This window comes from Garra rufa, chromosome 25 (genome assembly GCF_049309525.1).
Source record: "Garra rufa chromosome 25, GarRuf1.0, whole genome shotgun sequence".
NCBI lineage: Eukaryota > Metazoa > Chordata > Actinopteri > Cypriniformes > Cyprinidae > Garra > Garra rufa.
Window position 1 is genome coordinate 36,852,874 of NC_133385.1, and position 26,498 is coordinate 36,879,371.

The following is a 26,498-nucleotide window of genomic DNA, read 5'->3' on the forward strand; positions in this document are numbered from 1 at the left end:
GGGTCCTTATTAGCACGCCTGCCTACCACTACCGGATTTAGGAAGGTGAGCATAACCAAGGCCAACTGTGAGTAAAACTCACTCTCCTGATCTCAAGAGGCACATTAGCGACTGACGCTAGAGGCTGGGGTCTTTAGCATCCTTATTAGTGCACCCACCTCCCATGTTAGAAATGCCAGTTCGAATCCTGTAGAATTAGAGGGGGTTACTTTGGTGCCGTGACCCGGATGGAAGTGAGGTTTAAGTAGTTGGGTGAAACAGAGGTCAACTGTGGGTAAACCTCACTCCCCTGATCTCAAGAGGCACATTAGTGACTGACGCTAGAGGCTGCAGTCTTTAGTTTCCTTATTAGCGTGTCCACCTCCCATGTTGGAAATGCCAGTTCGAATCCTGTAAGGGCAGTGGGTACAATTGGAGGGGTTAAATTGGTGCCGTGACCTGGATGGAAGTGAGGTTTAGGGAGGTGAGTGAAACGGAGGCCAACTGTGAGTAAACCTTACTCCCCTGATTTCAAGAGGCACATTAGCGACTGACGCTAGAGGCTGGGGTCTTTAGCATCCTTATTAGTGCACCCACCTCCAGGGCCGTGCACAGACCTTTTGAGGGGCATGTGCTGAAACTGAAAAAAGGGCACCCCCCCAACCCCTCTACGAACTATATAATATGATGAAATGTTAAAAAATTACATCATGTAATTACATCAGCACATTCAGCAGATAGCTATAAAATCAAATTAGAAATTTCTTATAATATATTTTACCTAGCTGACAAGGAACACTCGGTTGCTTTTAGTCAAATTCAAATGCAGTTTTTGACCAGCGAATGTGTGCAATTTGTCCCTCATTACAACGACGACATCACATTATGTCAACATCACACAGGTGTGGTGATGCATTATATGAACCTTTATAGACATAGTGTTTATTTCATTTTTTATTTATTCATTTTCATTTTTTAATATTTATTCAAATATTTTACCATTACAAGACAAAGACGTTCATCTGCTTCTGCTCATGACTCTGACTGATGTGCTGAAATGTAAGTTTGCGGCGCTCAGGGGGCGGAGTTGTGAAGTTTGACTGACATTTTGAGCGGTTATAAGAGATGCGCTTTTAAATGCCTTTAATTGGTTAAATATTTGTTAAAAAAGGCAAACAGACGTAAAGGGTTACCAATAGCATTGATTTATATATATAAAAAAAAAAACTCCCCCCAAAAAAGGGCACTTCCGAGTGTAATTACAAAAAGGGCATGTGCTCTGCACATGTTGAGCCCTACCTGTGCACGTGCCTGCCCACCTCCCATATTAGAAATGGCAGTTCACATTCTGTAGAATTGGAGGGGGTTATGTTGGTGCTGTGACCTGGATGGAAGTGAGGTTTAAGTAGTTGGGTGAAACAGAGGCCAACTACACATTAGCGACTGACACTAGAGGCTGCAGTCTTTAGTTTCCTTATTAACGTGTCCACCTCCCATGTTGGAAATGCCAGTTCGAATCCTGTAAGGGCAGTGGGTACAATTGGAGGGGTTAAATTGGTGCCGTGACCTGGATGGAAGTGAGGTTTAGGGAGGTGAGTGAAACGGAGGCCAACTGTGAGTAAACCTTACTCCCCTGATTTCAAGAGGCACATTAGCGACTGACGCTAGAGGCTGGGGTCTTTAGCATCCTTATTAGTGCACCCACCTCCCATGTTAGAAATGGCAGTTCACATTCTGTAGAATTGGAGGGGGTTATGTTGGTGCCGTGACCTGGATGGAAGTGAGGTTTAGGGAGGTGAGTGAAACGGAGGCCAACTGTTAGTAAACCTTACTCCCCTGATCTCAAGAGGCACATTACCAACTGACGCTAGAGACTGCGGTCTTTAACGTCCTTATTAGTGCACCTGCCTCCCGTGTTGGAAATGCCAGTTTAAATCCTGTAGAATTGGAGGGGTTGTTTTGGTGCCATGACCTGGAAGGCAGTTAGCTAAGTGTAACAGAGGCCAGCTGTCTGGGTAAACCTCAGTACCATGATCTCAAGAGGCACATTAGCCACTGACGTTAGACCCTGTGGTTTTTAGCATCCTTGTGAGTGTGCCCACCTCCAATGCTGGAAATGCCGGTTCAAATCCTGCAAGAGTGGCGAATAGAACCGGAGTTATTACACTGGTGCAGTGACCCGGATGGGAGTGAGATTTAGGGGGGGAGTTTAACGGAGACCAGCTGTGAGTAAACCTCACTCCCCTGATCTCAAGAGGCACATTAGTGACTGACGCTAGAGGCTACAGTCTTTAATGTCCTTATTAGCACGCCCGCCTCCCATGTTGGAAATGCCGCTTCAAATCCTATAAGTGCAGTGAGTAGAATTGGAGGGTTTACGTTGGTGCAGGTGAGTGAAACGGAGGCCAACTGTGAGTAAACCTCACTCTCCTGATCTCAAGAGGCACATTAGCAACTGACACTAGAAGCTGCAGTCTTTAGCATCCTTGTTAGCATGCCCGCCTACATAAACAAGACTGGAGCTCGTAACAATGGACAGTTGTGTTACCACTGGCAATCACTTATGGTAAAACTAGCCACAACTGACAATCCATAACATAACACCCGTATTATTTTTTGGGCAAATCTACTCAGAAATTCTCCAAACTGCTTCTTCAAAATACTGTCCAGGCAGCTCACTAGGTCTCGAAGCAGAGCTCCAGTCTTGTTTAGCATTAATGCACAGAAAATCAGAGAATCTATTCACATGTGAAGATAAAACCACATCTCTGACAGGGTAATAGGGTTTTTTTTTTTTTTTTGGTTGAAACTGACCAAATAAATCAGAACAGAATGTTACTGGCCATGGATTTGGGGGTTTTAGAGAAGTTTTAGAAATCCCCTTCTCCATCTCTCCCCCTCCATTTCCTTTCTCACTCAGTTCTCCCTACAATTCAGTACAGTTTTCCTTTCTCGTCACGGTCTCTTTTCATGTCTCTTCAGCCTCTCTTCATCCACTAACCTGAGAAGTATGTAATCTTACCATCCATCTCAATCCTTTCCCCACAGGGGTCCATATTGTTTTCCAAGTTTCTATTATCACATATGCTTTCACAAACACAATCCCCCTTTCTCTAATCAATAATCAATATGAATGAACGTAACAGATAAGTGCAAGCATAAGGAGCTGGCGGCGGTCAAATAACACATGTATGAATCTCAGTGGGAGATTTACCCTGTGTGTATTTTCATACAGGACACAGAAAGGTTAGATGAGGTCATGCTGGAAGAACGTACTAGTTGCTGGAAAGGATTGTTTTCTCTCGCTTTTTCCAGAACATTCTCAAGCTTCCCCAATGACCAGTTATCAAAGTATTAGTTCCTCCTGTGAAGTAAAGTTTGATCACTGGAATGACGAGAAGAACTACAATAAAAACAAAAGCAGCTAATATAAAATAATATAATATATAACATTTCTAGATGTGCCCCATGTTTAGAAATTAAGATTAAGTTAAAGGGGTCCTATTATGCTCTTTTACAATGTCTTTATTAAATTTTTTTGGGTGCACTAAAACATGCTCTCATGCTTGGTGGTTCGAAAAACACATAATTTTTCACATAATTTACATTATTACAATGGCTTTCTCCCCAGGCTGGCAGAAATGGCTTGATTAGTTCCGGGTTCCACCTTCCGAAAAACCAAATGTATTGTGATTGGTTAGCAGTCCCACTGCTTTGCTATTGGCGAACAGCTTAGACGCGTTCAATCCTGTCACGCCCCTTACCAAAGCAGCAAACTAGATTAAAGTGATTCTTACGTTTTAAATATGGATATTTTTTTTACAAAAACACATCGGATAGCTAAAGGAGGCTTTTACTGACCCAAACATACACACCACACACTGGTTAAAGTCCAAAAAGTGAAAAAGCATAATAGGACCCCTTTAAAAACTAATATTTACAACACCATAAATTACCCTATTTAATTTCCTAATAAATGATTTTAGCAGTTATTCAGATGCTGAAAAACAGATGTGCTGCTAGTGATTTTGAAATTGTGGGATCCAAATTGAATTATGAGAAGATTCAACATGAAAATGCTGTAAGTGTGAAGGCCTGTCATTTTTTAACATGAGCTTCATCACACACTTACGAGCTTATTTGGCTTCAGAAGACACTGATTCGTCCACTGTGGTTGTATGGATTACTGGTATGATGGCTGTATGCACTTTTAGGAATGTCAACATTTGGGCGCTCATTCACTTGCATTGTATATGGACTGACATGATTGCTTCTTTGGCATGATTTCTTTTTTTAATCTTTATGTTCATCTGAAGAAAGGAAGTCATATAAATCTATGGCATAGGGTTGGTAAATAATAATGATGGGAATTTTTTATTAATTTATTTAATGGTCGACTATCCTTTAATACACACGTCTTTCTCTCAGAGGGTAGTAGATGTGTTTGATCTTGCGTCTCTGTTGCCTCTTCACTGTGTGATCAATGGACTGCTGTTCAAGTCTCTCACTCTTTCTATCCCTGAGGAGTAACAACCTCAAATATTCCTCACATCTGTGCTGTTTTCACACATACACATATAGGGATCAGCCAAACCTGCAAACCAGCATGCAGCAGTGCTCTGACGCCTTTACACATATAAAAACAGTGGCAACCTTTAATATCTTACAGTATAACTTAAAACCTCAATATAACGCTATATTCTTTTGATTTATATAGATACATACAAACCAAAAAAGGGCTTCTCACTTTGGAAATTTTGAACCAGTATAAGTTAAATCCTTGGGTCAATGTAATCATTGTTTCACACTGTACAGTTAACTCTGAGGTAACAAATGTAGTCAATAAAGTTAGCTTACAACAGCCTAATTTACATAACTAAAAATAGTAATAGCAGTAATATTTAACCTACTATTTAGCTATAAAAAATAGGAAATATGGGGGCTTTTCTTGCATTAATTCAGTACAATAAACAGTCAAATAGTTTGTTTAAAAGAGCTGGATCTCCCAACACTAACATAAATTAGATTTATGCATTTTATGAAGAAGTGACTTGTGTATTCATGAGCCATCACAATGTTGTGGGTATAAAGTTGTTCTGACTAGTTTTTAAAACATTGCTAGGTGGTTGCTAGGGTGTTCAGTGGTTACTCATTGGTCCGAGGCAAGAGAGCCCACTTCAATGTGTCTATGATGTTAAGCTCTATATATACAGTCTCTACTTTTTAAGGCATTTATAGATATCATGGGAAATAGTAATGGTGAGGTTCTGCTTGAGTCAAACACACTGGTGATTCACAAGATTGGTGTTTTGAATGGATCTGTGCTTAAATGATTGTAAAATATTGACTGAAATTAAACAGCCTTGAAATTCAATCTCTTTCCTAAGAGACCAACTGGTTATGTTTCCCAGAAGCAAACTCTGTGACAGGAACCCTGGATTAGCATGAAACAGGCCATGACATAAAGCAACCTCCTCAGTGAAGTATGTCAGCCAACATATGTAGTTATTTTACACACAGTAGAGCAGACATTCTTACACACACACAGTTTGAAATAGTATACTATCACGGGGTGGTCTGCAACATTTGTGCATAGTTAAGACATTTTTACATGAAAATGGAATTAAAAATATTGATTGAATTTAACATGCAATGTAAATGAACTCATACATTAATGTTTTAGATGCTTATTGTGACAAACTGCACTATTACACGAGTGAGTTGGCACTTTAACGAATTCACAGATTCACCAGGCTTCACCGGCTCTCCCTTATAGCAAGCACATTCCCCGGAGTTGTAATCACTGTCATCTGTCCTCAATCCTCACCACACTCATCACCAGCACTTTTTAAGTTTGCACCAAGCACACAGTCACTGTCTGGTCTATGACTAGGACTACTCCTTAAATTGTGCAACTACTTACCTGGAATCCTTACCTGTGATTATCTCCTCGTCTCCAATGATATCTGTTCTAGTCTCTAGCTTTCCTTGTGTTCGCCTATATATAAGGATAATTACATATCCTTACTCTGGTTCGGTGGATGAGTGCAGCAAATTTCTGCTTCAATGCTTGCTGGCCCTCAAGATGCAGCCACAAAGAGAGTGAAAAACCTCCTTTATCATCTCTTTGTTGACTGGAATGGCACTGCGGTGGGCCAGGACAATCTGACAGCAATCGGGACCCGTCACACAGTCCCTGGACAGCTTTGTTGCCCATTTCCGCAAAGTATTTGGCAGACCTCTTGGCGACTCATCTGTTAGTGATTGGTTATATCATCTGTGCCAAGGTAAAATGTCTGTCACTGAGCATTAAAGTTCCGTACATTGGCAGCAGCGAGTGGATGAAATGAGCGATCGCTCCTCATGACATTTCGTCAAGGATTGACACAACAACTCTGGCTGCACACGATGAAACATCGGTCTTGAGAGATTCTTCGAACATGAGAGACCACCCACATTCCCTGCTGCTTCCAGCTTCTTTTTTGTGGCCAAAATTAAGGAGTCTTGTGGCCCTGCATCGATTACTGTGCTCTAGAAAAAATCACTGTCAAATTCCGATATCCCCTTACTCTCGTCCCTGCAGCCCTAGAACAACAAAAGTCTTCACCAAGATGAACCTCCACAGTGACAATGTTATTAGAATTCGTGAAGGAGATGAAAGGAAGACCGCTTTGTGAAATCTACTGGCCATTTTGAGTACTGTGTTATTCTGTATGGCTTTGTGAACACCCCTTCAGTCTTCTAGGACATTCTCTGGGAGGTTCTCTAGGAGTACCTTAATTGGTTCATCATTGTCTACATCGACAATATCCTAGTGTACTCCTGAGGCATGGCCAAACATTGCCACCATATTGCGGAGGTCCTGCAAAGATTATGAGAGTTCCATCTGTACCTCAAGGTGGAGAAATGGCAGTTTCATCAGTTTAAAATCCAATTTGTTGGCACATCCATGGACGATAGGATATCCCCACCACAATAATAACTCCAACACTTCAAATAAAAACTCTACAACTTCTAAATTCCATTCAATCACCAGTCTACTAACCTCCTTGCTCTGTGGTGAGCCTCTGTCTCTGTCCTGGTCTCCTGCAGCTACAGAGGCATTTGAGAAGCTGAAGCAGGCCTTTTGCACAGCACTGCTCCTAGCCCATCCTGACTCTGACAAACCCTTCACTGTTAAAGGATGCTGCTGAGAGAGCAGGGGATGCTGTCAAAACTCCATCCATCTGCCGCCTTCTCCCGAAGGTTAACCCCAGTGAAGAGAAATTACATCTGGAATTAAAGAGGTACTTGCCATCAAGTTCACCCTTGAGGAATGGAGGTACTGGCTCAAGGAGACTCATCACTCTTTTACTTTGTTAACCGATCATAAGGATATGCAATACCTCAGAGAAGCCAGCCATCTCAATCCTCGCCAGGCCCACTGGGTGTGCTTCTTTACTTCAAATAGTCCAGGTGCCAAGAATGTAAAGGCAAATGCCTTTTCAAGAATCCACTCTCCTGAAGATCCTGAAACTATGTTCCCTCCAAGTGTGATTGCAAGCCCAATCCAGTGAAAAGAAATGAACCCAAGCTGAGTGCCTCCGAAAATCCTCTGCAGGCTGCACTCATGGTTTTCAGTATGTTCCTAGATCTTAACGTCTCAATCTAATCTAAGTTTCTCGGCCCATTCCAAACTGTCCTTAGTCTCATTTGGGCATTGATTTCATTACTGACGTCCCATCTCAAATGGTAATACCTGCATTTTAATAGTTGTGGATTGGTTCTCCAAATCCTGTTGTCTCTTCCCTTTTAAATGTCTTCCCACCGCAATGAAGACAGAGCTGTTATTCAACAACATTTTCTGTTACTTTGGCTTTCTGGAAGTCTCCAACTATGGTCCACAATTAATTTCCAGAGATTGAAAGGGTTTCTTACAGACCACTGTGAGTTTATCCTTAACAAAGGACATCTGTTTAGTCCCTGATTCAATGGCCCCTTTGAGATCAAGAGACAGATTAACCCTGTAACCTTTAAGTTGAAGTTGCCCCGGCACTACAGAATTCATTAATTCTTCTATGGCCCCATTGAAAATCTTCTCACTTACCTGTTTCTTCTTCCTCCACAGAGCCTTGTACCATTGACGACTCCCCTCTGCTACCAACTGAGGTCCATGAAGGTGTGTACATGGTTCAAGACATCCTGGACTCCCGGCGCTGAGATGGTCTTTTGGAGAATTTTTGGAGGACTGGGAAGGATATGGCCCAAAGGAAAGATCCTTGGTGCCCAAAAATGACATCCTCGACCCTGAACTACTTACCTCTTTTCACGAGAAACATCCTGATCTTGGTCCTGCACCACACAGCAGAGGTCAGCCACCTCAACGTCAGGATGCTTGGCCCTCAGGAACAGACTGCGGAGTGGGGTACTAGGTTCTATTCACAGTCACCTGTCCTCTATCACCACAATCACCAGCACTATTTAAAGGGATAGTTCACCCAAAAATGAAAATTTGATGTTTATCTGCTTACCCCCAGGGCATCCAAGATGTAGGTGACTTTGTTTCCTCAGCAGAACACAAATGAAGTTTTTTAACGAAAACCAGTTCAGTCTGCCAGCCGAATAATGGGAGTGGATGGGCACCAGACCTTTAAAAGTAAACAAAAACATGCACAGACAAATCCAAATTACACCCTGCGACTCGTGACCATACATTGATGTCCTAAGATACGAAACGATCGGTTTTTGCAAGAAATTGAACAGTATTTATATCATTTTTTTACCTTTGATATATAAGTAATGTCCAACTCAGCTCAGCATTCGGCATGTTACCTGTGTACGCACTCTGGCGTAGTATACGCAAACGCCGGAAGGGGAAATCAGTGAAAAGTCAACAGACCCGGATGAGTTCGCGCAAGTAAACCTAATCTTTTAGCTTTAAATCGGTTTGAACAATCAGGATAAGCGCAAGTAATTACCCTTTTGAATAGCCGCTATACCCACAATCTCTGTGCACTGTGTAAACAATGAGTGTCGTACACATGCGACAGAACGCTTCCGCCATTTGCGTATAGTATGCCAGTTACACATGTAACGAGCCGGATGCTGAGCATGCGCTCGGGACAGTTGTTGGACATGGCTGTATATCAAAGGTAAAAAATTATATAAATACTGTTCAGTTTCTCACGAAAACTGGGCACTTAGGACATCAATGTATCGTCACGAGCTGCAGGGTGTAATTTGGATTTGTCTGTGCATGTTTTTTTTTTTTTTACTTTCAAAGGTGTTGTGCCCATCCAGATAAACATCAAATTTTCATTTTTGGGTGAACTATCCCTTTAAGGGCATGTTTAATTGTTTAAAGTTGTTTTTATTTTTTTATTTTATTAAAGTACATGTCTCAATCAAAGGCATGTTTATTCTACAGCGTCCAAATACGTGGTCACATTACATGCACAGCATAGTAGTGTGGCTCATTTTACCCCACTCTGACTAATTTGTAGGCAATATTCAGTGCATACAGTACCGTGCAGGTCTACATATCATAATTGCTTTGATGTGCCAATCGCGAAAATTACCGGCCATGAATTCCACTGTGTAATTCCTTCAGGGACTCTATTAGAACGGCAGCGAGTCATAACTAACAGAAAGCCCCATTCTGAGTATCTGTAAGAGGTGGTTCTTGGCCAAGACAAGCAGAAATATTTTCTTAATTTACCATCGAAAAAATCTCCTGATCTTAATGGTTTTCCCATCTGGAGGAGTTTTTGAACACTTAACAAGTCACAGCTTTCATTAGACTGCTCTGTTAAAATGAGAAAGCTCAGTGATTTTTCAAAGTTCATCGGCCCACAATGCCGAGGTTTGGCAGGGAATGGCAAGCGGCCCTGAATCCAGACAAAAGTCTTTGTGTGAGAGAGAAACTAAAAATGCATTCAATATCAGCATCTGAAACCAATACACTGCAGTATTTAATTCATGTTACTGCTGTGGAAATACATGCAACGTGCCGAATGCAAAAAATAACGACAGAGTGCTAATGTTATGCTAATGTGCTAATTCTCAGTTCACATGCAATCACCCTACAGATGACTAGGAAATATCTGTCAACTGCAACTGAGTTGATGACACAACTAATTTAGTCACAATACCTCATGTAGCTTTGCATATCTATAATGCCATTCATAAAATCAGATCACATCACTTACTTTTGAAATGGGAGCTTCAGCATGAACTTTACAGTTTGAGAAACTAGTCTAATATATAGAGAAACTGAGCAGTTTCCAAAATATCAATCGGACAGGATGGTCAACTAGTCAACAACTTGTCTTTAAATGACTAGCCTTATAATGACGTTGACTATTTATCTAGATTTAGTTTGTTTGTTTTAACTACCCTAGTAAAATGTAATGCATTTATTTTATACTATAGTTACTATATTTACTGACATATCGCTTGAGACTTACTGATATAAAAGTTGCAATTAAACTTTATTTGGAGTACTACTTGTGCACAATGCACATTTCTTAATATTAAGCCTAAAATATGTTTTAATGTCACTATTGATGAGGATTGTATGATCTTTAAATAATATCAGTCTTTAAATGCAAAATATTTAAAGTGTACCTAAAGTATATTTGCAATAGTTCCACTTTAGTATATCTTTAGTTGGACTTCAGCACTACTTCTGCACAATTAAAGTGCATTAATTACAAAATTAGTTGTTCAAATTTAGCAAACTTTAAATATACCAGTTTAGTATACTAAAAGTACAATTGCAGGGCATTTTTATTATGTACATAATATATAAATGTATTTGTAGTATACTTTTTAAATTCATACCATGCAATGCAACACTGTTATATTCTTAAAGAAGAGATATTCTTAAAGATATTCTTACAAATGCATTTCCTTCAACAATCAATAAATTAATAAAGACAATTAATGTCAGAAATCTAATTTTCTACTGTAAGAAATAGGCTTTGCAATCTAAATAATACAAATAACTGCAGCATGGTTGAGGTCATGTTGTCTGAACTTTACATTCCACTTTCAGTGAAGATGAACTACCATTTTATTCAATAGCAGGTTCCTTAGTTAGGGTGAGGACTTTGAAGAATCAGTGTTATTAAATATAACTTCCCTGAAGGGAACGAGACACTGCGTCGAAACGTTTTGGGAACGCCTCCAGCGTGACCACACTCTGAATCATGTGTGCAATCAGTCCAATGGAATCGCGGGACGTCACCGGTGTGATGACGTCACCGACCAGGAAGCTTAAAAGCACGTGCGGAGAAAACAGCGTCAGCTTCTGGAAGTAGCAAGCGCTGCAGGGATGCTGGAAGTATGGCCTCGAGACGCAGCGTCTCGTTCCCTTCAGGGAACTAGGGTTACATACATAACCTGAGACGTTCCCTTACAGGTCACTTATGCTGCGTCGAAACGCTTTGGGAACGAGAATGCCCAAGCCGCCATACTCAGGGTGTCCCTGCCCAAAATTAGGGTAGGGATGCACCGATCCGAATCAGCCGATCATTCGGTAAACAACGGCTGTGTGTAGTATATACGGCTCAACGTGAAATCACGCACCTGATGGCACTTACCACTGATTACAGAACCGGCTTTACTGACAAAACGCGCAAGCATGATCGGCCGATTCGGATCGGTGCATCCCTAAATTAGGGTGACAGAACGAAGGAGCCCGGAGAGGCTCGGAGATCTAGGCCATAGAACCTAGCGAGGGAAAGTCCCGAGAAGAAAGCTTTTGAGGCAGATACTGAGCGGGTAGAGTGAGCCTTGACTCCCAATGGTGAGGGGAGATCAGAGGACTCATAGGCTACCGAGATGGCATCCACGATTCATCGGCTTATTGAAGGCTTTGCAGCAGGGTGGCCTCTCCTCGGAGGGCCGAAACAGACCAAAAGTTGGTCAGCCTTCCTCCACAGGGCAGTTCTGTGGACGTATGTGTCCAGTGCTCACACTGGACACATACAATTAAGCTTCTGCTGGTCAGGCTCCCGAAAGGGAGGAGGATATAAATATATATAAATAAACTTATAAATGTATATAAATAAACTTGCCTCGCCTTGTGATTATTATTTAAAATTTGTATGATTTTTATGCTATTATGATTTTAATTCCTTTTATGTACAGCACTTTGAATTACCATTGTGTATGAAATGTGCTATATAAATAAACTTGCCTTGCCTTGTGATTATTATTTAAAATTTTTATGATTTTTGTGCTATTATGATTCTAATTCCTTTTATGTACAGCACTTTGAATTACCATTGTGTATGAAATGTGCTATATAAATAAACTTGCCTTGCCTTGCCTTGCCTTGATGAAAGGCCTGCAGTACAACAGGCCGTGGTGCAACCTTGGGGACCTTAGGAAGGTATCCCGCCTTGGGATACAGAAAGGCTTTGGCCATACCAGGCGCAAAGTCAATAAATGAAGGAGCCACTGAGAGGGCCTGAAGGTCCCCAACCCTCTTAAGAGACGTGATGGCCAAGAGAAAGGCAGTCTTAACAGTGAGAAGGCGATCAGAGATCTCTTCTAAGGGTTCAAAGGGAGGCTTACACAAAGCCTCTAGCACCACAGCCAAGTCCCATGTGGGGACGCAAGAGCGTACCGGAGGCCTCAACCTCAGCGCACCGCTATTTGTATATACTCACAAAAATAAAAAAACATTGTGATTTTGAAAAATAAAGAAAACAAAAAGGGTGTGCTGCCTGCCGCGTTGATCTCCGTGATCTTCATTCAGAAACGCGTCATTAAAATAGACTATAACTCAGCCAATACACAACACAGAGACATGAGCAATATGTCTAGAGAAAGCTTGATATGTATGCTTTTAAATGAAGTAAGTTTTATCGAAAACAAATATTCTGTGATAAAGTAATCTATATAAAACCAACACGATGTCCAGTCTCTCCTGTCTGCTTCATTATTTTATAATTAGATCACGCCCACGAGCTATTCGCTTTTCATATTAAAATCGTCCACGTGAGGGCACTGCGCCAAAAGTAGACGCCCACATCACGGTAAACAAAGGAGAGATAGAAAGATAAACATTATGTGAGACACGGCGCGATCCAGCAGAGGAGATATTTACATGAGTAAGTTGAATGTGCACACATTTTACCAGTTAAGACTTTTTGCCAACTATAATTCCTGACTACAGCAAGTGAAACATTATAAAGTACGTTTCATTTCACTGCATCTAAATGTCTCACGATGCCAGGATGCGTTTAATAGTCTATACAATAAAGAATGATGCAATATAAATGTAATATTGTTAACATTTAAGCTTAATAGTTATAATATATATATAATATATAATATATGGCCTAGTTTCTTTGTATTGTATAATACACACAAAGCATGCTTATGTTTATGACTATAAGATCATATTATTTATTTAGTTATTAATGTATCTTACAACAAAAGGATGTAATATGAGGATTTACACTGAGTGTATGTTTACACAATATGTATTAGTAATACTGTTCTCGAATGGATGTTTAACGCGATAAACAATTATTATTAGTTTCTCAGATATAAAATTTAAAGTTTTGTTTTTGTTTTTTAGTGATCTGAAACCTGCTCAAAAGATGAATCCTGCTGACATTTACTTGAGTCTCTTCAAACTGTTTTCCTACTGTACCAACTTCAGATGTTAAAGAAGTTCACAAGTGAATCTCAAGTTATTTTGCATGATAAATAAATCTATTCAAAATAAGCTACAAACATATTTTGTAATTACATTCCTCCTTCATCTGACTGAATGGCTAATTATGCAGCTCATTATGCAGGTCTTTGTCTTCTCAGGTGTAAATCACAGCATTATTCATGATCATTCACACTTCTCGCATACAGCCATTCTAAACAAAAAGTGTCTTCAAAAATTTAAATCTATATACTGTTTTGTGGAAACAAGTGAACTAGATGATTTTCACATTATTTGGTAGAAAAAACTCACATCAAATTCTCAAGTCTTGTGAACAAATATTCTGAATGTGTTTCATGACCTTATTTCAGTGACTTCAAAAATTTAGTTTTTCACTAAGCATGCATAAATGTTGTTTTCTCAAAAACACAAATGTGTACATTCATGTTGCTTACATATTATTGTAGCCCAATATGTGCTGATTACAATGTAATCAGATTTAAACCATTCATATGTTTTTAACATACTGAAAAAAGCACAAATGTCAGGGCATGTCAAAACTTCTCCAGGGCCCCAAAACACCCTCAGGCCCCAGAGGGTTAACTGGGTCAAACTGGCGGTCTCTGCACCATGAAGTGAAGAGTCTCCACTTCAGGGCGTACAGTTTCCTCGTGGAGGGAGCTCTGGACTGGAGGATGGTCTCAGCAGCCTCAGTTGAGAGACCAGAAGCTACGAGTTGTGCCCCCTCAGGGGCCATAGTTTCCAAAGCTCCGGGCAGGGGTGAACGATGTCGCCTCCTGCCTGTGAGAGGAGATCCGTCCTGACAGGAATCTCCCAGAGGAAGCCGTCTAGGAGGGAAATCAGGTCTGAGAACCAAACTCAACCCGGCCAGTACGGGGCGACTAAAAGAAGTCGGACCCCGTCCCGGCACTCTCTCGCCAGAACTCCCGGGAGCAGAGCGATCGGGGGAAAAGCGTACAGACGTAGCCTCGGCCATGTCTGTACCATGGCATCCAGCCCCAGGGGAGCTGGAAGACTCAGAGAGAACCAGAGGGGACATTGCGCATTCTTGTGAGTTGCGAAGAGGTCCACCTGAGCCTGGCCAAAGATTCTCCAAATCTGCTTCACCACCGTAGGGTGAAGCATCCATTCCCCGGGCCTCGGCCCCTGCCTCGACAGGATGTCTGCTCCCAAATTTAGATGCCCAGGGATGTGAACTGCTCTCAGCGAGAGGAGTTTCCCCTGGGACCACACAAGTATCTGGTGCGCCAGCTTGTACAAGGGGCGCGAACGCAGACCTCCTTGGTGGTTGATGTAAGAGACCACCTCTGTGTTGTCGGTGCACACCAACACATGGCGATTTCTTAGGTCTGGAAGAAAGTGTTTCAGAGCCTGAAACACGGCCAACATCTCCAGGCAATTGATGTGCCAGGTGAGATGAAGGCCCCTCCACAGACCACGGGCCGAGCGGCCACTCATGACCGCTCCCCAGCCAGTGAGGGAGGCATCCATCCCAAGCGTGATGCGGCGACACCGCGACACCGGGCCCTAATCCAGAAACCAAGGTTTCCTCCACATGTCTAAGGCAGGAAGGCATCGCCGCGTGACCTTGATCATGCGAAGCGGGTTTCCCCTCGGGGAGAACCCCTTGGTTTTGTGCCACCACTGAAGGGGTCTCATGTACAGCAGGTCAAAAGGAATTACGCGGCTGCCATCAGACCCAGCAGTTTCTGAAACCGCTTCACAGTGAGTGACCGGCCTTCCCTTACTCTCACGACCTCCGTGAGGATTGACTCTACACGAGCAGGAGGAAACAAGCGTGCTCGCATTGTGTAGGAATCCCACACCACACCGAGATAAGTGGTTCTCTGTAATGGAGAAAGCACACTTTTCTTGGTGTTTAGTCTTAACCCCAGCACTGTCATGTGTGACAGAACAACATCTCGATGTTGAACCGCCATCTGATCGGACTGGGCCAATATCAGCCAGTCGTCGATATAGTTGAGTATGCGGATGCCCTGGAGTCTCAAAGAAGCCAGCGCTGCATCTACACACTTCGTGAAAGTGCGGGGTGAGAGTGCGAGGCCGAAAGGAAGAACCCGATATTGGTATGCTTCGCCCCTGAAAGCAAACCTCAGGAACTTCCTGTGTTGGGGAAGGATGGAGACATGAAAATAGGCATCCTTCAGATCTATCGTCACAAACCAGTCCTCGGACCTGATTTGTGACACAACCTGCCTGACCGTAAGCATACGAAATTTGAGGCGCATGACTGTATGGTTCAGCAAGCGTAGATCTAAAATGGGCCTCAGGCCCCCATCCTTCTTGGGAACAATGAAGTACCGGCTGTAGAACCCGGTCTCTCGCTCGTGAGGAGGGACCACCTCGATGGCCTCCTTCCTCAGGAGAGTGTTTACTTCTTGTTCCATAACCAGAGCCTGCTCGTGACCCAGGAGTGTGGGAAAACTCAGCTGAAGCGAAGAGGAGGAGCACCGAACTGAATACGGTACCCCTTTTCTACAGTCAGCAGGACCCAATGAGAAACATTCGGGCAGAAGTTTCCACGCTGCCAGAAAGTCTACTAAGGGAATCAGCCTCTCGAGGCTGACCTCTGGTGGCAGAGGAACAGCTAACTCGGGGTCCTGAAGCGGCGAACCAGCAGGAAAAACCCCAATTAGCTGCTCGAGGGACCTTCGTGAAGGTCGCGAGCCTCTCAGAACCGCTACGATGTCGGGCGGTAACTGAGAGATATGCTCGCTGGGGACCACTGCGCCCTGAAGCACCAGGGGTGGCAGGGTTGGCAAAGCGATCCCCTGGGGACACTGAGGAGAGACGGGCACCATATAATGAGGTGTTAACCGCTCTTCCCCAGGGGGGACTGTCCCCATCGGCCCTCCGTACTGGTCAGGGCCTTTTGGCCGAACTCTTCTTAGCCTGCAAGACCACCCTCAGATCAGTCTTGGGCTTAGAAGAGCCCGGCCTAGAGCGTCGGCGTGGCCTGCGGTCCCTACCACTGGGGGGAGCACGCGAGGCCACGCTCTGCTTCTGAGCCTCCCTATATGAGGAGCTAGTATGCGGTGAGGGCTGCCTTCTCTTTAATGCTGGACAGGGTCAACCACAGGTGCCTCTCCGCAGCCACCATAGCTGCCATAGACCTGCCGATGGCGCGGGCGGTCTCCTTGGTGACGCGGAGAGACAGATCAGCGGTTCTACGGAGCTCAGCGATGTCATCAGGCAGAGCCCGCTCGCCTTCATCCAGCTCTTTGAGCAGGTCAGCCTGGTAAGCCTGCAACACATCCATAGTGTGGAGGCACGCACCAGCCTGACCTGCTGCCGCATACCCCTTGCCCAACAGAGCCGACGTGGTCTTAAGCGGTCTGGAGGGCAAGGTCGGAGTCTTCAAAGACGATGCCGCTCGCAAGCGTCTGTTCCACTCGGGGCATCGCCTTATACATGTGCTCTGACAGCCCCGCCACGTTGGTGTAATGAGCGGCAGACGGGTTGTAGAGGCGCGCAGAGTACGGTTTTCCCCATGAAAAACGGAAGACTCCGGCATGGAGGTGGTGGCCGAGACCGCAGAAAGCGCTCATCCAATTTGCTTCTCTGCGGTTCAGCCTGACTCTCGGCCGGCCACTCCAGATTTAAAGTAGCAACGGCACGAGTGACCACCTCCAGCAGCTCCTCATACTGGGGAGAATGAGGGGGTGAATCCTCATCGACGCCCTCCACATCCACCTTCTCGGAGGAGGATAGAAGGAGCGCCGCACCCTCTCCCCGGGGGGAAGAAACCGCAGAGCGGGCTTCCGATCCCAGAGAGCGGGCAGCGGATCTGGCTGGTGAGGCAGAAGATAGGGACTCGCCCGTCTCCATACCCTCAGCCAAATCCAATTGCGATCCCCACGAGTGCAATCGCCGCTCAGCCTTGACGGAAGCGGGACCAGACCCGCGAGAAATGCTGGTGAAGGCTCCCTCCTCGAAGAGAGCCTTCCAGGAGTGGAGCAAACGCAAAGGCATGCGCTCGCAATGCGGGCAACCAGCCCCCTCGAGGGCTGATGCCGCATACTCCGCTCCCATGCAGACAACACACAAGCTGTGTGTGTCCTCACTCGTGATGAAACAAGAGCAAAAAACACACCGCTTGTAATATTGCTGCTTATGTTCACCCTTCTTAGACATACTGACAAACAATCACTCTCAAAAAGAAAGTTGTGCAAACTGGCACGAAAAGGGAGAGTGACATGCACACAGAGCGCTTACTGAAGACAGAAAGCTGACGCTGTTTTCTCCATACGTGCTTTTAAGCTTCCTGGTCGGTGACGTCATCACGCCGGTGACGTCCCGCGATTCCATTGGACTGATTGCACACATGATTCAGAGCGTGGTCACGCTGGAGGCATTCCCAAAGCGTTTCGACGCAGCATAAGTGACCTGTAAGGGAACTCGTATAACCATGTCAGTTTAAATAAACTAGCCAAAGTCATTATTTTTAACAATACCATGTGGTGGTACAAATATGGTGGGAAAATTTTTTTTAGCAAAATAAAAAGCAAATTAAGATGATTGCAATGTTACTTTTTAATTAAAAATAACAGTAAATCAGTACCTTTCCTGGTGAATTCGCATCTGAGGCATTTTGCCTGAACTTCTCCTGCAGAGTCTCAGCCAGCTGACACAACAGGAAACCGTTATCTAACCTGTCCATGAAGCTCTCGGCTGTGATTTCCACACCTGATGGAAACAATGACAGAAAGAGATGAATATCCCACAAAAGACTGGTTTGATTGTGTTTCATTGTTCTCAGTTTATTTTTATAACTCTGATCGGTGCATTACTGAATTACAGCATAACGGTCAGAAATGAGCTTTTCAGCATCTGGGAATAAATCTGTATATCAAATCAGGGTTGGGGAAATGTAGAATATAGGAATGGGCTAATTCATAACATACTTTCAATATCAATACTCAGGAATATTATTTTGAGATGTCCATAAATCGAGTGAAATAACATTCTAAGAAATAAAGAGAAATAAAATACTTTTTAACGCTTTAAATATTACTATTATCCCTTGAATCCCTTGATTTTGCAAATACTCAATATGTTATGAGTATGATAACCCTTACCAAAAATAAGTATACTTCAAGTTTATTCTTCATGTAGTAAGTATACAAATATCAGTGTACTAGTAGTATACTTGTAAGTGTACTATTTCAATACTACTTGGTACTAAATTGGCCCACTTTCTAGTATATAAAAGTATAGTTTAAGTATAACACTAGTAAACTTTGAGTACACAACTAGTTTACCTCTGTTTTTACTAATTAAATACTTAATAATAGTTTTGATGTTGTTTTATGCCTGATGTTTATGTTCGATTAAGCATCTGTTGTTTTGGTTTCTTCTTCGCTTGGGTTTTGTAAATTCTGTGTAGAATATGTGTAATAGCACCCCTACCATATAATAATGAAAGCATTCTTGGAGCACAAATAAGTCAAGTCAAGTATAATTCAAGTATACTTAAATTTCATTAAGTATATTTCTGAGAAGTACATAAAACACATTTCTGAGAAGTACATAAAAAGTAGACTGAAAGTATACTTTCCTATTTTTTAGTTTAAAAGAAGTATACAAATAGCACACTAATAGTAAGGGAAGTATTCATATAAAAAAAATTAAATTCTCAATGAATTTGACCGGAAATGACACAGGCTTCTCCCAAAAGATAATAAGACGATGTACAAGAGGCATCATTGTGGAAAAAAAAAATATTACTCATCTTTTATTTACATTTAAACAGAAAGTGGCATGTCCAAAATTATTCATACCCTTCTCAATAATCAATAGAAAAGAATTTTATTGGCTAATAAAGCAATCAAACGCTTCCTATAATTGCTGACCGGCTTTTTGCATGTCTCCACTGGTATTTTTGCCCATTCATCTTTAGCGATGAGCTCCAGCTCTTTCAGGTTGGAGGGTCTCCTTGCCATCACCCTGATCTTTAGCTCCCTCCACAGATTCTCAATTGGATTTAAGTCAGGACTCTGGCTGGGCCACTACAAAACGTTAATGTTTTTGTCTGCTAACCATTTCTTCACCACTTTTGCTGTGTGTTTTGGGTCGTTGTTGTGCTGAAATGTCCACTGGTGCCCAAGGCCAAGTTTCTCTGCAGACTGCCTGATGTTGTTGTTGAGAATTTTGATGTATTGCTCCTTTTTCATGGTGCCGTTTACTGTGATTAGGTTCCCTGTTACACTGGCTGAAAAACACCCCCAAAACATTAGGTTTCCACCACCATGTTTGACAGTGGGGATGGTGTTCTTAGGGTTGAAGGCTTCTCCATTTTTACGCCAAATGAAGGCTACATCATTGTGGCCAAAGAATAAAATTTTTGTTTCATCTGACCATAAAACAGAAAACCATAAGTCTTCTTCTTTGTCCAGATGAGCATTTGCAAAGGCCAAACGGGCTTTTGTGTGTCTTATCTGGAGAAGTGGTGTCCTCAGTCTGCATCCGTGGAACCCAGCGGTGTTCAGTGTCCGTTGGACTGTCTGCCTTGAGATGTTGCCACCAGCAGAGCCCAGATTCATCAGGATGGCCTTGGTGTTGATCCTTGGATTCTTTTTTACCTCTCTCACTATCCTCCTGGCCAGCACAGGTGTCACTTTTGGCTTCCGACCACGTCCTCTGAGATTTTTCACAGTGCGGAACATCTTGTATTTTTTAATAATACTTTGCACTGTAGCCACTGGAACTTCAAAACATTTAGATATGGTCTTATAGCCCTTTCCTTTCCTCACAATGTGCAGCCGCAGGTCCTCAGTGAGCTCTTTTGTCTTAGTCATGACTGTCCACAAACCAACAGCAGAGAGCTTCTGTTTTTCACCTGTTGAGTAGATTAAAACAGCTGTTCCCGATGCTTTAGAACAGCTTGGACTATTTGGAATGGTATAGAACTTTGGATTTTCTCATAGACTGACAGTTTGCAAAGGGTATGAATAATTTTGGACATGCCACTTTTTGTTTAAATGTAAATAAAAGCTGAGAAATATTTTTTTTTTTCCACAATGATGCCTCTTGTACATTGTCTTATTATCTTTTGGGAGAAACCTGTGTCATTTCCAGTCAAAAAAAAAAAAAAACTTGCTGGTTGAATAAAAGTAACTTTAAGTCAGAATTTGCCAGGGGTATGAATAATTTCGGGCTTGACTGTATATTATAAAAAAATAAAAATAAGCTTGTGGAATGTGTGTAGACTTCCTTGTATTTCATTTCATCTTCTTGTTTAAATTCAAAATAGAATTCATATTCAGAGATTTGAAAGACATTGTCAAATTACGGTCGTAATGACGGACAACCCTGTGTCAAATCCAGACATTTGTTGCAGCTATGATTCACAGATAAACACATTTCAGTTTCAAAAACAGACAAGTGCTTTGGAAGGAAGCAGCTGATTTATTTTGCAATAGTATTCCAGATGAAACACACACACACACACACACACACACACACACACGCACACACACACACACGCACACACACACACACACACACACACACACACACACACACACACACTGGTTTACATGTTTTATGGGGACATTCCATAGGCTTAATGGTTTTTATACTGTACAAACCGTATTTTCTATCGCCCTAACCCTACCCTACACCTAAACCTAGCCCTCACAGGAGATTGTGCAAACTTTTACTTCCTCAAAAAAACTCATTGTGCATGATTTATAAGCCTGTTTCCTCATGGGGACCTGAGAAATGTCCCCACAAGGTCAAAATTTACTGGTATTCCTATCCTTGTGGGGATTTGGTCCCCACAACGTGATGAATACCAGGTGCACACACACACACACACACACACACACACACACACACACACACACACACACACACACACAGACACACACACACACACACACACACACACATACACACACACACACACACACACACACACACACACACAGACACACACACACACACAGACACACACACACACACACACACACACACACACACACACACACACACACACACACACACACACACACACACACACACACACACACACACACACACACACACACACACAGTTCTACACAGATCAACATGTGGCGGCTGCATTTTACTGACTTCCAGACAATCATTCTTTCTACATGATGTCACTGTGAAACAGGAGGTGGTAGCAGGGGGAAAGAGCATATTTTCTCATCCACTATACTTTTTTTTTTTCATCGGGAGGGGGCGTCAGTGGTCGAGGGGGTTCAGATGTTTTAATGAGTTCCAAATGTGGTAATTGAGCCCAGTGGAGAGAAGACGGGGAGCTTGTGAAATTCTTTCTGAACGTGCCTCCGTTATTCCCTCACAAATAATATCTTACCCTCATTCCCTCACCAAGAAAAACAAAACGTACACCACCTATCCATACTAAGAATCAAATAAATTTAAGTAATGCATATTGAGAGCGAACAGATTACTTTTGGGGATTTCATTTTATTTTTGTATATTTCTTGTGGTTTACTTATAATGTTTATGTTTTTTGCACAAAAAATACATTTATTTGCAAGCATCATCATAATGCACATGAGTAAGTCTTTTGAAGATATCATCAATTTAAAACTGTGATTTACAGGAAAAAAGGCTATGAAAGTCTATGGCTTGCAATGAAGCTGCTGTCAGATCCAAATCTGAAAACTCTCCATTACATTAGCTTTGTTTCTATCACCCTGTTTTTTATGGACATTTTGAGGTCTCGCATCAGAAACTAGTGATGGAAACGCCACATTTCGAATAAAAATCCTTTAATTTACAAAACGTTTTTACGCTTGCTTGAGGTGGCTTTTGACTTGTGCGAAAAAAGGTTAATGAAAATAATGGGAGAGGGTAACGCAAATCTCAATCAAGTAAACTGAACGGGCAACTGTATACTGTATTCAGTGAAGACTCGTTTATTAGCGATTATAATGGGCTGTATTTGCATCTGATATGACATGACACAATGCTATGGTGTGATGATATGAAACTACCCATCTGTATCTATCTTGCTCTAGAGGCAGAAAATATGCAAATATATCTGCCTGTGTGCCGTCATAAATCCCACAATATCCAATAAGATTTTATATGCAGTATCTAGTGAGTACACACTTCACATTTCAGCATCAATTTTTGGTATATCTTCTCAAGGGACAATACTATAGAAATGAAACTTAGATATATTTTAGAGTAGTCAATGTGCAGCTTGTATAGCAGTATAGATTTACTGTCCTCTGAAAATAACTCAACATACAGCCATTATTGTCAAAATAGCTGGCAACAAAAATGAGTACACCTTAAGTGATACAGCAGTATCTTGTTTAACCGTGCAAAGTCACATGTCCTATTCATCATGTTTATGTTTTTATCTGTTTGACAGGACCATACAAAGTTGTGTATCTTGTATTAGAGCAGTTAAGTGCTTTAAGTACAATTCTCTCATACTGACCACTAGATGTTCAACATGGCATCTCATGGCAAAGAACTCTCTGAGGATTTGAGAATTAGGATTGTTGCTCCACAAAGATGACCAAGACTATTAGAGGTTCAGTAACACCCTGAAACTAAGTTACTCTACAGTGGTCAGGGTCATACAGAGGCTTTCCAAGATGCGTTCCATTCGGAACAGGCCTCGCAAGGGTCAATCAACGAAGTTGAGCACTCGTTATGTGCGTCAGGTGCAGAACCTGGCTTCAAAAAACATATGCATGAGTGCTGCCAGCATTGCTTTAAAGGTTGCAGAAGTAGAAGGTCAGCTTGTGTAGCGTCGTTCCAGAAGGAAGCCTCATCTGAAGCTGGCTCACCAGAAAGCCCGTAAACAGTTTGCTGAAGACAACCAAGAGCATGATTTACTGGAACCATGTCCTGTGGTCTGATGAGACTATAAGACAAACTTGTTTGGCTCAGATGGTGTCCAGCATGTGTGGCGATGCCCTGGTGAGGAGTACCAAGAAAATAGTGTCTTTCACATAACAGTCCAGCATGGTGGTGGTAGCATCATGGTCTGGGGCTGCATGAGTGCTGCTGGTACTGAGGAGCTGCAGTTCATTAAGGGAAACATGGATTCCACTATGCACTGTACATTCTGAAGCAGAACATGATGCCATCCCTCCAGAAACTAGGCCGAACGGCAGTTTTCAAACACGTTTTCCCAAACACACCACCAAGATGACAACTGCCTTGCTGAGGAAGCTGAAGGTGAAGGTGATGGGGTGGCCAAGTATGTCTCCAGACCTTGAGAATGTGGGCACCCTTAAGCGTAAGGTGGAGAAACACCATGTGAGGAGTGGAAGAGGATCCCAGCAACAACCTGTGCAGCTCTGGTCAATTCCATGCTTCAAACAAACCGTTTTGTATATTCTGGGAAAATTACAATGTTTTCTGACCTTAGATGCATTTCTAAAGTCCAACACAATATTAGGACACTTTGAAAATCCATATGACCTGCTCTTTGAGATTACATTGCAATGACATCACCAATAAAATTTGTCAACAATTGTACAATAAATTATGCTTTTTTTAGCTCCAAACACCACTAATAAATAAAAAGTGCAATAACAATTATTCAAAAGTCAAATAAGGAAAAATAACAATAAAAGAAAGCCACAAAATGCCAGTGTTTAATGTATACAAGTGGCTTCTGGTAAGACCAGCAAATGGTCAAACTGTGTTCCTGTAACACAGATCAGTTTCAGAGATCTGAGCAGCTATTTGTCTAAAAAAACAACACAGAGACAGGCGTAAGCCACTAAAGAGTGTGGATGATCTGGATAGGGAACTAGCGGTTGGTGTGTGGTTGAATATGAAGCCCCTACACGGCCCACTGCGGCTCCTGGCTTCCTTTTGCTCCAGGCAGACCAAAGACAAAGCCCTGGTTTCAGCTGGCTGTTCACGGCCTGAGAGCTGCCAGAAATTCCACAGACATCCCCCTCCATCCACACACACACACACACACACACACACACACACAGAACCAGAGCCAGGGCCACGACACACTACCATTCTTCTCTCTTCATAATTTCAGAATCTGATTAATGCTGGGAAATGTTGTGAAAGAAAACAAGGCCACATGCAATCGTGCATGCGCATGCACATAAATCAATCACATTCATCAAGGAGAAAAAGAAAAAAAAAACACCACCAAATGACTTCAAATCAAAACATTAAATAAATGTATGACACATTACAGACTGCAAGGACTTATTGATATCAGCTTAAATTAAACAAAATAAATGAAAATATACAAAAGATAAACAAAGCAAACCTGGACGTGCCCTAAGCAACCTATGCAAATAATGAAACATGATTTAAACATTTCCTCTCCACCATGACCATGAACAGGATACACCAGAGGAATGAAGAAGGCCTCAGGACATAGCCTTGTTGCACACCTCATATATTCATCAACCATATGAAAATGTAAGCACGGACATCCACAGATTGCATTATTAATTCAAATTCTACTAAAATCTGGACAAACTATAAATAGAAAAATATGTTCAAATGCTGCTGTACTTTAAGGACTTATTTCTCCCCATTAAAAATATTTTTTTAGAGTTACCTAAACTGTCAAGGTGTTTCAGTCATGATAAACAATATTTTTGATGGGCATATAGGGTAGCTATATGGGTTAAGGTTAGGTTTAGAGGTATGTTCAGGGTTGTTACCTAGTTATTACTATTATTTTTATAATTGCTATAATATCTACACACTATGTACATGCAGAACAGGGTTGTAAAAATAAAATAAAAAATGTTACTAGTTTACTTCAGCAGAAGTATGATATTATTACCAGCCTATATGGTATTAGTATGTTGATATACATATCTATAGTCAATGTTTAAAGTGGATCAAAACCTTTTGCCACTCTTAACTCAGGACAGATACTTTTTTGCTGGGATTTAACAGAGAATCACTGATATGAAAGATACAAGAACTGCTAAGACATTGAGAAAGGACTTACCCAGCATGCTAGAGAGCCAGAGTGCCAGGTCTTCCTTCATGGGCAGCAAACTGGCCTCATGTCTGCTGGCCAGCCACTGACTGTACTGCTGCAGATCTGTGAGGCCCGGACCAGCCGGCTGCTGCTTACCGCTCAGAGGACTGAACATGCTTCAGAAAACAGAGCGAGAGAGGAACATCAACATCAGTACCACTAAATAACATTAACTCAATCATTTGGCTTTGGAAAGGAAGGAAAGGAAAGGGGGTGAGTGAGGCCAAGTATGGTGACCCATACAAGGAATTTGTGCTCTGCATTTAACCCATCCAAGTGCACACACACAGTAGTGAACACACACACACCGTGAACACACACCCGGAGCAGTGGGCAGCCATTGCTGCGGCGCCCGGGGAGCAGTTGGGGGATCGGTGCCTTGCTCAAGGGACTCACCTCAGTCGTGGTATTGAGGGTGGAGAGAGTGCTGTACATTCACTCCCTCCACCTACAATCCCTGCCGGACCTGAGACTCGAACCTGCAACCTTTTGGGTTACAAGTCCGAATCTCTAACCATTAGGCCACGGCTGCCCCTAGCCGAAATCCCTCACTTTCCCACAGAGCACCAACGTCATCTGATCATTCAAGCCCTTTCTGTTGGTTCACAGTAGACTCTTATCCTCTCTACTGATCTTCTCATCACAGTCCAGCTCCGGGCTCTATCTTCTCAGTCCTGTGATATCATATTCACTCCCCCTTTTTTTTTTAGACAGAACAGATAAACACTGTGTGGCTTCTCTCCAGTCCTGCGCTAGTGCGATTCTTTTGAGCCAAAGGCTCTTTACACAAATGAACATGCTCTTCCATTTAATAAGGGCAATATAATATATTCT

At 42.4% G+C, this 26,498-nt stretch overlaps 1 protein-coding gene across 1 annotated transcript in view; it reads right to left on the bottom strand.

Moving 5' to 3' along the window:
* The window catches only part of gas2a (growth arrest-specific 2a), a 43,478-nt gene extending 17,699 nt beyond the window's left edge, over positions 1-25,779 (bottom strand). Inside the window, exons 1-2 of the mRNA XM_073831966.1 lie at positions 25,632-25,779; positions 18,234-18,358 (exon numbers count right to left, since the gene is read on the bottom strand). Of these exons, the coding sequence (XP_073688067.1) occupies positions 18,234-18,358; positions 25,632-25,779 (273 nt within the window). The remainder of the gene's footprint in view (positions 1-18,233; positions 18,359-25,631) is intronic.
* Between the last annotated feature and the right edge of the window lie 719 nt (positions 25,780-26,498).